The 16992-nt window shown below is 40.6% G+C and overlaps 1 protein-coding gene across 2 annotated transcripts; it reads right to left on the reverse strand.

Moving 5' to 3' along the window:
• Positions 1-674: 674 nt before the first annotated feature.
• On the reverse strand, positions 675-4276 carry LOC107300243 (UPF0538 protein C2orf76 homolog; the record flags this gene model as incomplete). 2 transcript variants are annotated; one of them, XM_015829579.1, is given in 3 exon segments in its annotated part: positions 675-725; positions 2714-2866; positions 4112-4276. In XM_015829579.1, coding segments are annotated over 2 exon segments (184 nt in total), but the record flags the coding sequence as incomplete, so codon positions are not given.
• Positions 4277-16992: the final 12716 nt, after the last annotated feature.

Below are 16992 nucleotides of genomic sequence, written 5' to 3' on the forward strand. Positions count from 1 at the left end.
ACTGCCATCATATAGGGGAAGACCGAAAATGTAGACCACATCATTAATAACTCACCAAACTTTGTCCAGTGATGGTGTAGGCTTTGCTGGTTCCTATCGGGAAATCTTTAAAGCCACATCACTAATGCAACTACCACCCAGCTCCAGGGAAAAGCCAATTCAGTTATGATGTTCACTCAAGAGGAAGCAAATGGAAATTCTTCCTTCAATAGTTTGACTCACAGGAATACATGCATTAAAGACTGCTAACATTGACCAGAATGAGCATTACTAAGTCAATAAGAGTGCAAGCCTTTATTCATTGATATAGTATTTTAAAACCAGAGGCAAATTAAAAGGAATAAAAGAAAAAAAGAAAAAAGGAAATGAAGTTGTCTTCAGAAATAATTGATTTCAATCACCTGCCTCCCTGGCACAAGGGCTCTCACAGCATACACGTTTCTACAGTTTGGATCAGTGTTTGAGACATAAAATTAAATGTACACCACGTCTGAGTTCACTGATCCCCACCTGACTTTTATGGGTTAAATTTTCAAAGAAAGTTTGGGTGAATTAGAAAACCAAGCCAAATTGACATCCATGCTTTCAAACATCTCGTGTATTGTTCATTACTTATTTCAAAGAAGAACTCGTGTTAATATTTAAATGTTTAAAAAATAAGGAAAGGAAATTACCATAGGTATATTTTCTGAAAGGCGGCAAAAGTTCTGTCCTTGATGTGATATCTAGAGGGGGAGCAAAAATGAAAATCAACATTGTTTTCCCTGACATTTAGTAGTGTACGTAAGCACCTGGACCATTATCTTAGACCAAGGGTAGGCAACCTTGGCTCTTTTATGACTTGTGGACTTCAACTCCCAGAATTCCTGAGCCAGAATTCTGGGAATTGAAGTCCATGAGTCATAAAAGAGCCAAGGTTGCCTACCCCTGTCTTAGACCAAGAGAAAATAAAGCTGTTTTTCAATACCAATCAAAATGCACCAAATCCAATGAAACTCACTTACAAAGAATACATAGCTATGAGATCTTCTCCGAAAGAGACCAATAGGTGCAGCACCTAATCAGCTTTTACTGGTCTTAAAAGGTTAAACAGGGTCAGACCTGGCTAATACTCAGAGGGGAACCCACCATAATTATTGGCTACACTGAGAAAGCATCCCCCCCCATGAAGGCAGTGACAAAACACTCCCATGTCAAGAAAACTGGATAGCTGCATCTATGTAGAGATCAGGGACTGAGTCAGGCCGATGAGGATCGTCATATTGTAATAAAGACATATTCGAGGCAGGCTTGATGTCTGCTGACTACATTCCACAGAATCTTCAGCCTGGAAGGTTTTTTGCCATTTTTAGATTTGGCAGGGTTTTTTTTTTTTCACTTTTACATCCAATACAGGTGGTTCTCCATTAACAACCACTCATTCAATGACTGTTTGAACTTACAAGAGTGCTGGATGAGTGGTAGCTATGACCAGCTCTCATACCGATGATGTCACCGTGTCTTGGAATCAAGCAATTGCAATTTAGAAGAGCTTTCCTGCCGGTTTCCAACAAGCAAAGTCAATGGGGAAGTCGGCAGGAGGTTGCGAGTCAGAATCACAGGAGGTTTTCATTGAATGGCCCACATAACCCTTCCTTTACAACAGCAACCAGGACTGTCATTGCTATTGCTATTGTTATTTTTCAACTTATGCCCCTGTCATTTAACAGTGGAGGTTTTGGTTCCAATTAGCACTGTGGGGTCCTGGGTGCTCTCTGAGCTTGATTGTTTTCTTGCAGACCTTTCATTACTCAATTAAAAAGCATCATCAATTCAAGAAAGGAATGGAATTTGCTCTCATTCTATATACTAGTTGCAGGGGTAGGCAACCTCGGCTTTTATGACTCATGGACTTCAACTCACTGTGGGTGAGGGCAGTTTTGGTGTTTTCTTGATCGGGCTCTTGTTTACTGTTAGCTTGTTTGTCTGAGTTGTTAGTTCCTTGATTGGGATATTGTTTGCTTTTGACTGTTAGCATTGTTAAACAAGGACCATCTGTAAACACAGTGAACCCACAAAATGGATGTAACAATTATGTTAGATTAGAGGCTGAAATTTTATAATTCAAAATCTGCCATGACTTGTTTTTTTGTGTGTGTTTGTTTGTTTTGAGCCTTTGAGTCAATGTTGACTCCTGGCAACTGCCTGGACTGCCTGCCTGCATTTTTCTTGGCAAAGTTTTCCAGAAGTGGTTTGCCACTGCCTTTTACTAGGGCTGAGAAAGAGCGAGTGGCCCAAAGTCAGTTGGCTTCGTGTCTAAGGGAGAACTAGAACTCACAATCTCCCTGTTTCTAGTCTGGTGTCTTAATTAAACTGGCTCTCGTAATATCTTAACATGTGATACTGTAAAAAACTTGCCTTTGATTTGATTTTTCCAAATCATGGTCCAACAGAAACACTGTAGGAACAAGGGAGATAATATATAATCAAATCAGACAACTGGCCCAACCAACACATGACTGATGTCCTGGCTGGCTGACTGCAGCAGTGTGTTTCTGGTGATTTTTTCCCCCAGCTTGCCTAAAAATGCATTTTGCATGCAAAAAAGTACATGCTCCAAATCTTCTGCCAGAGAAATATCAGCAAACTGCCTTTTCCCTTTTCCCCCACCTCTATTCTGCCAATTAATCTTTCAGCACACTGACCAACAAAGTCAACCCTCACAGCTTCTTACCCTTCTTCACAAATGCAATAAATTCTTTTACAGTCTGGTCCAGGTTAACATTATGGTACACAACTGGTCTGAAATTACGATGCTCAAAAGAGCGAACAAGACGAACGGTAACTATCACACTTTCGGATGACATGTGAATTAACCACAATTTACCTGGAAGGCAAAAAACATAATAAAACATTGAATTATTGTCTTTAAAAGAACTGGTCTTCTTGGAAAATAAGAATATAAGAGATCAACTAGGAGGCATAAAGAGATTTTTAGAAGGTTCATAATTATTTCATTCATTTCAGTAATCCTTATTTCAGAAATTTAGAAACATTTGAATAGTACTTTGAAAAGAAGCATTAAAAGAGGCATAAAGAAAAGGAGCCCTAAAACAGTGGTGTTAAAAGAAAACTACTTAGTGGATACTGGCCTACTCTACCTCCACATTCTTTCTCTCTCTGTCCACTACTTTCCCTTATCATTTCCTCCTCTGCCCCTTTAATTTAAAAAAAAAACCAACTTTAATGATCTTCTCAGTAGATGCCAAACTTTATATCATATTTCATATGATGCAGGAAGTTCAGATACAAAAAACAGATTTCATCCACCTTGAGACAAAATCCTAGGGTTACCTGATCTGTCCTGCAAAAGTCCAAACGACCAGTAGAGGGCAACAGAGAGGCCCTTTCATTTTGAGCCATTGTTTTGCTGCGATCTAGCGATCGTCCAGATTCCTTCAGACCAAGTCTGGTACCTCTAGTGAGTGCAATAGTAATCCAACCATTACAAAAAAGACTATACAAGACTGGAGAGGTCGGTCATGATACATCAGGCGTCATGTGAGTCAGTACAGAATGGGGAGAGCAATCTGATCAAAATACAAAGTTCCTATTTGCACGTGCATTTCGATTTACGCATGTTTTGTGTGTGTGTGTGTGTGTATGCAGGGCTTTTTTTGTCATAGAACGCCAAGAACAGGGTTCTGGCACCTTTTTTGGATGGAACCTTGTAAGGTAGGCAAGGCGGGTTGTATGACATGTGTGAGTTCCGGCACTTTTTTTTATATACAAAAAAAGCACTGTGTGTGTGTGTTTGTGTGTGTGTGTGTGTATGCACCATAGAAGCCTTATGCGAGCTCATGACTACAATAAGAGCATTAAAACTATATGGAGCAGCGTTGAATTGACTTATTTTACCAGTAGAAGGTAATATTATTTTATTTCTTTATTTATTTTTAGCCACCCAAACTCTAAATGGGCTCTACTTAAAAATGCCCACCCAGTTGCACGCACCGGAGAAGCGACTTCGCCTTGGCGAAGTGCTTTCCCACCTATGAACGCCTCCCAACTCCAAGCACCCACATCTCCTTCAGCTGCATAGCAACGCGTGACATTGTGCCTCCGAAATCACCTGCCCCTCTCCGTGACAGCTTCGCTAAGAATCCTGGTTTCCTCCCAGCCGAGTCGAGAGCCTCACTTCCTCGCCTCGCTCGCAGGTTCGCATATAAAGCGAAGTCGCTCAAATGAATCCCGCCCTTGCCTTAGAATCACGTGACTGGAAGGCTTCCTCCGCTGGTTCCTCCCCATCGTCTGTCATTTCCTGATGGAGAAAAAAGGCTCGTCTTCTACTATTCTCCGCCCCTTCGCACCAGCGATTGGCTGCTCCTCTTAATTTTCGCGTTCCACCCAATGACAAAGCTTAGAATTCCCTTTTCCTTTTTGCTACTATTCTCCGCCCCTCTCATCAGCGATTGGCTGCTCCTCTTAATTTCTGCGTTCCACCCAATGACAAAGCCTAGAATTCCCTTTTCCTTTTTGCTACTATTCTCCGCCCCTCTCATCAGCGATTGGCTGCTCCTCTTAATTTTTGCGTTCCACCCAATGACAAAGCTTAGAATTTCCTTTTCATTGCCTTGCCTTGCGATGAAAGGTGTCCCTGTCCTTTCTTTCCCTTACTTCGATGACATTTTTTTTTCAATGATCTTTCAGGGAGAATGTTACGCACTTGGTATCTATGCCGATGTTATTGTAATCCACTTCGAGACGTCTGTTAACAATAAAAATAGCGTTAGGCGCCTATTTAAATTAAAGTACTTCCAAATAATTCCACTTTCTCACCACTTTCCACTTTCTCACGTGATTGGGGTAGGTTTCTTCTTAGCCTCCCGACTGAGTTGCAAAGCTGGCTGGGTGATTTTGAGGCAGTCACTACTCTCTCTCAGCCCAACCCACTTCACAGGATTGTTGTGGGGGGAAATGAGGAAGAAATATGAGGTACGTTTGCCACCTTGAGCTACTTATAAAGTAATAAAAGCGGCATAAAAATCTAATAATAAATAAAACGAGGATGCAGCAAAAAGAGCAATTTACAACACTCATACCAATCAGTGCAGTAATATGTTCAAATTTGAAAGTAAAGTCTAAAATTCTCAAATAAAAATAAAATATCATCCTTACACCATTGTACCGTTTACCCATTTTTGCAGTTTCTCCATCCTCAATGCTCTAAGTTTTGTGATCCCCTTATTTAATTACAAATAAGACCTGGACCAGAAGATAAAGATTGCTATCTGGTTGAGGATGACCATGGTTTAAAAAAAATACTAGATTTTTTTCCACTTGTCTATCCGCATTATTATACATCCTGGAGAGACGACAAATCACACAATGTACATGAAGTCAAAACATTTATCTTGGTTACATTTGGCTTGATTTCTAAGGCCATATGCATCCATGTCATAATTTCCACAGCATTTTCTGATTTGACCACATGGGGTTCAATATTCCTTCCCCACTGCAATGGACTTGGGTGGATGCAGAGTGACATATCAAAGAGTTAAACTCAATTATTTCGCAATTAGACCTCAGGTTCCTAGCTGCAACATGTAGTCTGCTTGCTAGAGGCTCAAGAACAGGAGGAACACACAAGAATTCCTGAAAACAGAGCAATGAAATGGTAACATTTGCATCTTCATGAGAACCTCGCTAGGCAGCCTTCATTGGAAGTGTGGACAAGCCATGATCCAAAATGCATTTAAAAAATGCATAATCCTAGGAATCAAAGTAGAACCTATGGTCGAAAAGGAGCTAAGAGGATTCAGGGACACCAAGTGGGTCTTTTGATTCAAAGACTCTGCTAATCTCTATGGATTAAGCATATCATTAGAAATCTGTATTAATTTGGCAGTCTACTGTTCTTACATCCATTGCTTTTATTGACTCTAATGTTTTGATTGTGCTCTGATATCTTTTTTTATCACAGCAAATTTAGTTTTCAGTCAGTTTTATATCACTTGAAATCTCTGGGCAACAGAAGTTTTTGTTAGCAAATCAATGCTGTCACCTATTTTGTCCAGAATCTTCTAGTTCTAAACTCCCCCTATGTACACTTTCTTGAAACAAAATAATCTAGGGACACTTTCTATGTTCTTAGGATCATCCAAGGCAGATTAGAGCCCTACGTTGAAAAAGAGACATCAGATGTTCAAACTGACTTTAGAAAAAGCTGATGAATACAAGACATGTCAGTGCATGTTGGATAATTGAGAAAGGCAAAAAACAGTCAGTATGTGCTTCACTAATTATAGAAAGGTCTTTGTGTCAATCACATCAAGTTGTAGAAAAGTGGGGGAGCAGAATCTCAGAACATCTCACTGTCCTCGTGAGAAATTTATATATAGGTCAGGAAGCTTCAGTACTGACAGAACATGATGAAACAGACTGGCTCCAGATTGGCAAAGGAGTGCAACAAGGCACTTTCCCCTTATTTATTCAATCTATCTGCTGAGTTAGGGGAGCTGGATCACATAAAGATTAGCATGATTTTAAAACATGAGAAAGAAACATGTTATGCTATGTTATGCTAATGGCACTACTCCAATAGCCAAAAATGCAAAGGATCTGCAAGCCCTAGTAATAAAATTCAAGGAGCACAATGAAAAGGGGGACTAAAATTATAAAATATAAAAAAGATTAAACTAGTTAGAACCACCAGCCTTAGAAATGACAATGAAGATATCAAAGTGGTGGATAACCTCTGCCTATTAGGATTAACCATCAATAGTAAAGACAAAAGCAGTCAAGAAATACACAGCAGATTCGCATTTGGTAGAGCAGCCATGAAGGCCTTGGAGAAGTTACTGCATTCAAATGCCATCATGTATCTTTACTTACAAAGGTAAGAATTGTACAACCTGTGGTACTCCCTCTGACACTCTATGGAAGCAAAACTTGAACCTTAAAGAAGCAGGCTAGGCAGAATACTAATGCCTTTGAATTGTAGTTTTGAAAAGATTCCTGAGAAGACCCGGGACAGCCAAAAAATAAAGAAAGATAGAAAGGAACCAATGGCTCATCAAACAAATTAACTGAGAGCTTTAACTCAAGGCACCAATAACCAGGCTCAAATTAGTCTATGGTACTTCAGACTCTTTATGTGAAAACCTACCTCTGTGGAGAAAGCTTTAATGGTGGGAAAGATGGAAGGAAAGGGAAGAAGAAACTTTTGATTATTATTTTTTAAAGGCCCCAAGATCTAATTTATGCTACCAGGTCTACGGTTTCCAGGGAATCAGAGATTTGTCTCAATGGCTTGTATTGCTGAGGGGGCCATTTTTACATGTCTGGGCTAAGCTCAAAGAAGACGCGGGGAAATGCAGTTAAGTTCAGTTCTTTATTTGCTTACGCCTAATAGGCAGAATCTCACCAGATTAAAGCTATAATCTTCTAGCCCAGTGGTTCTCAACCTGTGGGTCGGGACCCCATTTGGGGTCGATCGACCATTTCACGGGGGTCGCCAAGCAAGGCTGTCCGCCATTTTTTTGTCCGCCATTTTTTTGTCCGACATTTTTTCCCCTTTTCCGGCGGGTGCCTTACCTCCCTTGGGCTGGGCCAGCTGGTGGTCGGCCTGCTCTGTCTCTGCCGCTTGCCAGCTACGCCTCGGCCGGCGCAGGGGGTGGAACCACGCATGCGCGGCGCTCCCGGGCAGGGAAAGTCCTCGACTTACGACCGGTTGGGTAGTCCTCAACTTACGACCGGTTTAGTCCTTGACTTACGACCGGTTTAGTCCTCGACTTACGACCGGTTTAGTCCTCGACTTACGACCGGTTGGGGTCACGGCATTAAAAAGCTTGAGAACCACTGTTCTAGCCTATAAGATATATCCTGGGAAATTCTAGGGTGTGGCTACCCTAAACCTTTTCTTCCTTATCCCCATAGAGTTCAGGACTGCGCAATCTCATATATCGTGCCTCTCCCAGGAACGTGCTGCCTCAAGTGAAGCCACAGTGTGATTGCCAAGATTCCCCTCCCACTCTTTCTCCAGCTTCACATTCTATCACACTATGCCCATTGTTACTATTTTCGTTTTTATGTTATTTATTACTGTAAGGTTTTTTTTAGACTTTTATCTATGTTTCTATTAGCTCTTTCATTTATTGCTGTGTGCCACCCAATGCCACCTTTGGGGAGTGGGAATATGAATTTGATTAATAAAAAAACAGGACAAAAAGTACAAGGTAGACTCAGCTACAGTGGAGATGAGTGCATTCTTAGAGGAGCTAAAGGACCAGGTTGGGGACAGAATGTCGTGGAAAAATGTATGTGGTCACTAAGACAACAACTTGATGGCATGCTTTTGCGCGAGCTGCATTGGCTGCCGGTAGCCTTCCGGGTGCGCTTCAAGGTGCTGACTATGATCTTTAAAGCGCTCCATGGCATCGGACCTGGCTATCTTCGAGACCGCCTCCTGCCACAGATTACCTCCCACCGACCTGTACGCTCCCACAGAGTGGGTCTCCTCGGGGTGCCGTCAGCCAGACAGTGCCGGCTGGCGACCCCAAGGGGTAGGGCCTTCTCTGTGGGAGCTCCCACCCTCTGGAACGAACTGCCCCCAGAGATCAGGGTGATCCCTGATCTCCCTTCCTTCCGCCGCGCCCTCAAGACGTGGTTGTTCCAGCTCGCGGGACTGGCCTAAGGGATTTTAAAGGGGGTTTTAATTACTTTTAAATTGGACGTATTTAAATATTTCTTTTTAATCGATTTTTAATTAGATGTATAACATGTTAGCATTTTATCTATTGTCAGCCGCCCTGAGTCCGCAAGGAGAAGGGCGGGATATAAATGTAATTAAATAAATAAATAAATAAATTAGTCAATCTCCCTTGAAAGGGAGACATTCAGGTTGTGGGTTTCCTGCCTGCCTAACATGTTGGAGTTATGGGGAAGGTGCCCGGTAAAGACATCTCTCTGGAAGATAGATGATGGCTACAGCATCTACCAAGGACAGCACCACAAAATGGGCCAGAGTATCTAAAACCCCAAGAAAGTTGGGGATAAGAGGGTTGAGATTGCTTACTTTTCACTCTACAGCAGGAGTGTCCAACCTTGGCAACTTTAAGACCTATGGCCTTCAATTCCCAGAATTCCCCAGCCAGTCATGCTGAGTGAGGAATGCTGGGGGTTGAAGTCCATAGATTTTAGAGTTGCCAAGATTGGACGTTCCTGCTCTACAGGATCATCCTTGTTTTACACATGCTTCCTAACTGTCTCTACATCTATTTATGTTAGGGAAATATTTTAAAAGATCAACTATTGGATTCTTGGTGTTTGCCAAGCTGGGTTATTCTCACAGACAATTTACTACTTTAATGAGGGAATGATCAAGAAGGCACCACACCCCAAGTACGATTGTAATCGTAATCTATGTAATCAGCCAGCAAAGTCCACTTCTCCGGCACTGGTAATGTTACCTAACCTGGTAAAGAAGCATCTGGAAGAAAACAACCCAGATCAGCAAATACCAAGAACCCCAACATTTCAACACTGAACTACATATATTCTCTACTATTGGGGGGGGAGACCTCTTTTCCAATCCTGAAGCCCTTCTGCAACCATGTTAACAATTAATTAACCTTATAAAGTAGTGATCTGGGCTTCCACAATACTCTCAAACCACAACAGCTCAACACTGAGCACCTTTACAACTTGCTGAGTCATAAACTGAGCAACCATATTTTAAGCCTGCATGTCATTGCAAACCCAACCCAACTTTGCCATACTTTCTTGCTTTAATGATGAAACAGGACCATTATACTTTCATCATACCATTTCACATTTTGCATTGACTTGAGTTCTAGCACCATTAAATATAAAAAAAAAGAAAAAGAAAATGGAGCTTGCTTTGGGAGGCCTAACGTTAAATGTACTTGAAAGTCATGCCTGATTTTGTTGTAGAAAAAAAAATCATGTTGGAAAATGAGGAAATAAAAAGATAAGGATCTGTACAAGAATAACATGTGTTCAATAGGTTGCAGTGGCAAAACTGAACATAACTATACTTGTTCTGCCACTTGCTTCTATCGAACAAGCATTTGTTGTTTTACAATATTTTATTAAGTTTTATAAGATTAGGGGAAGGATAAGGTCAATATAGGGTTCAGGGATGGGGTTGGGATAGGGGTAGGTACAACAATGAGGTTGCCCCCAATAACATTTCCAAGATTTAGCAAGCAGACTATTGTCCAGATACAAATATTCGATAACAGTAATTAATATAATAGTAAATAGCTATAGTCAATAAGAATAACAGTAATCATAAAGAGTATCGATTAATCAGTAGATATCATTCATCTTATTAAATATCACAATCATTTCTCACTAGTTCATTTTGCTAACCATTGGTAAAGGTTTTCCCATGTTTTAAAATAAACTGAGTCTTCTTTCGCTTTAATCTCTAAGGTTAGTCTGTCCATTTCTGCACATTCTAAAATTTTCCTAATTATAATCTCATCAGATGGTATATTTTCATTTTTCCAATATTGGGCAAATGCTATTCTCACAGCTGTCAATATATGTAATATAAAATACTCATTCTCTTTCCCATAACTGGGTCCTAATATCCCTAACAAAAACAGTTCTGGCTTAAATTCTTAAATTCTATCTAGCATTTGTCACCCTCTCTGCAATTGTGGGGTCGAAGTCTAGCTCCAGCTGTGCAGTTGGCACACAGTATGGACTTTGTAATACTTGAAATATGGTGTTTGCAGTACCGTTGCACTGGCTAACCAACATAGGTTTCCTTGATTTGGCCATCACCAGTTCTGCAGATGCTAAGACAGCTGAGCACGATTTCTGGAGGACTCTCCCGCAATATCTTAAAAACTTCAGGCAAAGGGGAAAGTTTCTGAAGAAGACAATGTAAGACTGTATTTGCTTATAACGAACCTCCCCAGGAATAGAGGATCCTTTTTTACTTTGATATTTTATTGTGTTGATGAAAATCAGATTTTATTCTCTTCTTTCTACCCTTGACGTAATCGGGCCGGCGTCTCCAAGCTTCCCTCAGCAACCGGACGTGATGCTCCCTCGCCACTCTTCAGTGAGCGCAAACTCTTGTCTCCCGTTCAGTCAACCCCCGTCCATCAGCTCCTTTGGAGAGACGCGATTGAATGAAGAGGCGGAATTCTCCGCCCTGCCCCTGTGATTGGTCGGCATCCCACTGGGCTGAGGAGTGAAATAGTGGCGCTGGCAAAGCAAAGAAGCTGGGAAAGGAGAGCGGGTATTTAGCAGTTTGAGCGGTCTTCGGTCTTTCATTCCTATCTAGGACCTCTGAATACCTTGCCATTATGACGCAGGTGAGTTCTAATACCCTCCTGGGACCGAAGAGGCCAAAGCATCTTGCTTCCTCTCTTTTGAATTCGTCTTTTGCCTTTTATTCGGGGGTGGGGGAGGAAAGACGGATGTGCGCGCCGTGCCTTCTGACTGCCCCCCCTCCCCCCGCGCGCGCCCATTTTCTTTATTTTATTTCATCGCTAAAGAAACCTTGCTAAAACTAAACCTCATAGGGCCAAATCCCAATCATTCTTCGGTTTTCGTATTGCTGGCGACTTGCCCTAGCAAAGCCGTGGGGAGTTGTCCCTGCAGGTTTCTCGGAAGTGGTTTTCCATTTGCAAGAGTAATTATTGTTTGAAATTGGGTTCGGCGTCTTAGAAAACCTATTCAGGGAAAATAAAGTACCTTAAGGTGTTTTTTTTTTTTGTTTGTTTTGCCGGCTGCTAAAATGCGTTCAAAACCCCCTACAAAAAAGCAGTTTCTCATCCTTGCGGGGGGGGGGGGAAGGAAGGGCGGCAAATAAGTTCTTTGTTTCCAATGCATCAGTGAAACAATTGGCAATTGTGGCCACAGCTGAACGCTGAAGTGGGTGGTGTTTGCTAGTGTAGCTTCTTTTGATAATNTTTGTTTGTTTTGCCGGCTGCTAAAATGCGTTCAAAACCCCCTACAAAAAAGCAGTTTCTCATCCTTGCGGGGGGGGGGGGAAGGAAGGGCGGCAAATAAGTTCTTTGTTTCCAATGCATCAGTGAAACAATTGGCAATTGTGGCCACAGCTGAACGCTGAAGTGGGTGGTGTTTGCTAGTGTAGCTTCTTTTGATAATTTACGTAACAATGTTCAATGGAAGGGACTTGTAGAAACTAATAGGACTCGCAGGGGATAGAGTCCCAGGGGTAGGCAACCTTGGCTCTTTTATGACTCGTGGACTTCAAATCCCAGAATTCCTGAGCCAGCCATGCTGGCTCAGGAATTCTGGGATTTGAAGTCCACGAGTCATAAAAGAGCCAAGGTTGCCTACCCCTGGGATAGACCCAATTACAATTCTGAAACCTCAGCTGCCCAGCAGTTGGAACCTTATTTCCGCAAGGTTTCACAACCCAATATCACACTTTTGATCTCTGTAGGCTTTGTTCAAGCAAGCCCTCCTATCTGTGTAGGTTGAAAATAGAACGCTCTGTGCAAGCATCCCATAATTCAAGTTGAAATCGGTGATGGGCGCATTGCATTTAGTGTGCTGTAGTTAGGTAAAACTGAAGAGCATTTTAAAAAATGACCGTTCTTGTGTTGAATACAATTAAGAATGGACGGCTTTCAACCGTGGGAGCACTAACCTTTTTTCTTATTGCATCTACTGAAATAGGCAGAGTTTGATAAAGCAGCTGAAGAAGTTAAGAACCTGAAGTCCCCACCATCAGATCAGGAATTGCTGGATCTCTACGCCCACTTTAAGCAAGTTACAGTTGGAGATGTAAATACAGGTAAGAACTAGTAACTGTATGTGCACAAGGTTGCAGTATCTCAAATAAATAAAACCTAGGAGTCCAACCTTCTCAACTGAGCAAAACCTTTTCAGAATTGATATGAACAGAACTATTTCCACAAAACCTATGTACTAAAAATACAAATGAATATTGAGCTGAAATCAAGATCTGACTCATTTAGCTATACCAGGGATAGGCAACCTTGGCTCTTTTATGACTCGTGGACTTCGATACCCAGAATTCCTGCAGCAGCCCTGCTGACTCAGGAATTCTGGGAGTTGAAGTCCACAAGTCATAAACGAGCCAAGGTTGCCTATCCCTGAGCTATATGCTCTTAACTATTAAAGTGAAAGTAGAATAGTTATAATCATGACAGTCTTGCTGATAGTTCAACTTGACTTTCCAAGTTGAGAATTCCTTATTTGGTCAAAGATAAGCTACAATAGAGATGAAAACCATTTTAACATGCCTAAAAGATCATTATTCTGACAGTACTAAAAGCATAATTGATCATATGTGGTATTAAACATCAATGACTTATAACTTCCTGTAACATTAAAATTAATTCCTTGGCGAAATATATCCCCAAATATATATTTAAATTGTGCTTGATTTATTCCCATCTTGTGTCTAAAACCTTGAGGTATCTTTGATCAAGCAGAGATTTGAACCTGCTCCCTAATTCGACGTGCCAGCCACTACATCATGTATGGCATAGTCACAACTATAACATGCCTATTACAATATGTTCGTTCATATACTTCCCTATTATTAGATTTATATCATGCCTTTATTTTATGCAACTCAGAGTAGGAACATAATGTTCCAGGACCTAATTTTCCATGCAACAGCAACTCTGTGAAAGGAGATTGGATTAAAAGAGTGGGTGACCCAAAGTCACCCAGCTGGCTTTCATGCCAAAGGGAAACTAGAACTCACAATCTCTCCTGGTTTCTAGTCCAGCACTTTAATCATGACACCAAACTTTCTATAACATTACTGGTCACAATGATTGCAGTGGTCCTTTAATGCCATGGTATTGTTCAGGGTAGCCCTCTTTCTTTTGATGTCCTTGGACATCTAGAATTTCCTAGCCAATATGTTTCTGTGTTACTTCTGAGAATCTGTATGAGATTGCAAACAATGTGATACTACAGTGCATCTTGGGATTCTTGATCTACTCATTTTAGCTAATCCTCATAAAGCAGTAGAGGCCAAGTATGGTGGAACTTGTGGTTAGTGTCTTAAGCAATATTCTACAAGCAGACCTAGCATTTTTTGATCCTTAGGAAGATTCCATGTTCCAAGCAAGATAGACAATTAGAGAGAGGAATTAAAGCATTGCATAACTAAGAAATCTGCCTTATTGGCAAACTTTTTAGCTAACATGCTATTTGAGTGACTTGTGCAAGGACCATTATACTTGAGGCTTCTTCTGCTTGATGGAGATTAATTAAAATGACTACACAAAGAACCTTGGCACATATCATGGAACCATTCCAGAGTTGGAGTTGTGGGAATTGCAGTTTCAACTTCTAAAATTATGGTGGTTGTGCAGCCTTCTTTTCCACTGAACTTTCATTTATAGAATGGGTAGTTAAATTGAAAAATTGTAACCTAGTTTTCTTGACCTATTTTTGCATGAATTGTGATATAAGAAATGATTATAGAAGCCAGGCCATGTTAGTGCATGAAGTGTTTGATTTTGCAATTGCGAGGAAACAAGTCAAAATACCAGAAGTTTTTATTTTAGTTGCAACAGAACATAATGTTATAACAGACAAATGGCAGAAAATATAATTTGTTTTGCATGACTGCGCCTAGCTTTATATTTTATGAAGAGGACAATCTGGTGCCTTGATAGAAGCTGGGAAAATATTTACTAGTAATAACATTCAATTAACACCTTATAATTAACTAAGGTTATATATCTGTATAACTACAGACCTGCATGATTATGTTACAGGAAGGCTATCTAAAAAACAACTAAATGAGCTATAAGCATCTGTTTCATAAAACCGTTAAACTGGAATAAGCCTAGTGAAGTCCAGATTTCTTGGCCTTTGTAAGCCATCTTCCTTGATCAGCATAGCCAATGCTTGTGTTAGTTGTGGTCTAATTGATGTAAATGATACCAGTTTCTCTGTGTCTGCTTCAAGATCTTCTGTGTAAGAAAGGTAAGTTGATGTAAGAGAATTAAAAAAAAACTTAGTCTAACAGTCCTATTTAAAAAATCATGAGAATGCACTTATGTTAATCATGAGAATTGAGCCTGGAGGCAATTCTTTATCATAAACCCTAAACCATTTCACTCACCATCTGCTATTATGTACTCGCCTACTTAAAGATTTGGCCTATTGTGTAACTGATCCAAACTTTAGAGGAATTTAAAATATTGCCCCTCTTTTATACTTAGATGCTCTTTATGGTTTTGAATAATTTTGCTTATTTATATAAGAAAGGAAGTATAAAGTCAGCTTGGAGATCAAAACAATGAGACATGGAAGCCTCTTCCCTAATATAGTTGCAGCTATACTGAGACTGTTGGACATTTGAGGGGGGATGTAAAACTCCTGCTGAGCATTGCTGGCATCTCTGCTGGGGAAGCGAAGGACAGTAGCTCAATTTTTCTCTGGGTTAGTGCTGCCAATTAGAGCTCAAGGTCATCCATTCTGCCTGGCAAGGAGCGGATTCTTTTCAGACAGTCTCATTGCCAACTTTGAGAATTAAAGTTTTAAAGTGACAGATTATTTGTTGCTTAGGCAAAGTTTAGGGACAGAACAGATCTCCAAAATACGTTTCATGTGAAATAAGTACACAATCCTGTTTCTTTTGTTCTGGTGACCTGTTGGAATAAAAATGCCAAAAATGGACAGTTTGTCAAGGACTGGAGACTATTCTGCTCAGATAGCTATCCCACCAGGCCAAAGCAGACACCATTTATTGAGAAACAGAGTCCATGTTTACAGAACGTGTTAAAAGGAAACGTTTTGTATGAATGTACACAGCAATATTTTCATCCACATGCTTTGGTTTTACCAAGGTTTCAGACTCAGTGTATCATTCAGGGTGGGTGTGATGTTATATCCCTTTCACTTGGATTATTATGCATAGTTGTATTGATGAATACTTGGTTGGGGTTAACCAGGAATCTAAAAGACTATTCATGTTGAGTGCACACAGCACACCGAGTCTAGAGCAGGGGTGTCAAACTAGCCGCGTCACACGACATGTTGCGACATATTGCTACTTTTTCCCTCTTGCCTGAGCTGGGGTGGGCGTAGCTTCCACGTGACACATCCGGCCTGCGGGCCAACAGTTTGACACCCGTGGTCTAGTCTTGGGTAAAGCAAGCCCAGCAAAGGGTTAAAATGGCACTCCGTTTAAAACTCAGCATAAACATGCAAACATGGCTAGAAAGTTCCATGGAGGTTGTCTAGAAAAAGGGTGCCATCTTTTATTCTCACAATGGCTTTAAGGATCCAAGAACCAAATGTCAGATTAATTTGAATTATTGAAATACAATTGCAAATGCAATTCGTTGTATACTAGTTACAAGTATAATATAGAGCACAATCTCTTCTCTAGAAGAAGATGGGGTTTTAATATGAATAATTTTAGAATAGAATCTATTTTTGCCTTTCATTAATAGAGGAGCTACTTGCTAGAACCAAATATCTCTCAAAATTGGGGATATGTTCGTTACTTACTTGTTTTATATCTTGCTATTCCATTCACGGGGATGATAAAGGAGGCAAGCAGACATAAAATAAAGCAAATTGTTCTTGGAAATTTCCAAAGTTACTCTGGAAAGTGCAGGAATAAATTTATAAGTACAATACTTGAGTATGAAAAGCAGGTTATTTCATATGGAGGTAAATGTTTGTTTTTAATGGTGGATTTATACTCTATCATTTCACACAAAGTGTACCTTTTAATGCAGTATGTAAGTAGTTGATTTGCAACTGCTTGAAGTTACGATGGACCCCCAAAAGCTACTTGGAACCAGATTTCAAAGTTCCAATGTTGCATGCACACACAGTGTCATGTGACTGTACTTCGGGCACTGGGCAACTGGCCCACATTTGCAGTGCTCTGTGGTCACATGACCATGATTTACAATGTTTTGAAACAAGTGTTTACAAAAAGTGCTTCATAGCGAACAATGGATTCACTTAACAACTGCCGCAAAGGTCCTAAAA

The sequence above is a fragment of the Protobothrops mucrosquamatus genome, unplaced genomic scaffold, assembly GCF_001527695.2.
Source record: "Protobothrops mucrosquamatus isolate PMUCROS unplaced genomic scaffold, P.Mucros_1.0 scaffold6455, whole genome shotgun sequence".
Lineage (NCBI taxonomy): Eukaryota > Metazoa > Chordata > Lepidosauria > Squamata > Viperidae > Protobothrops > Protobothrops mucrosquamatus.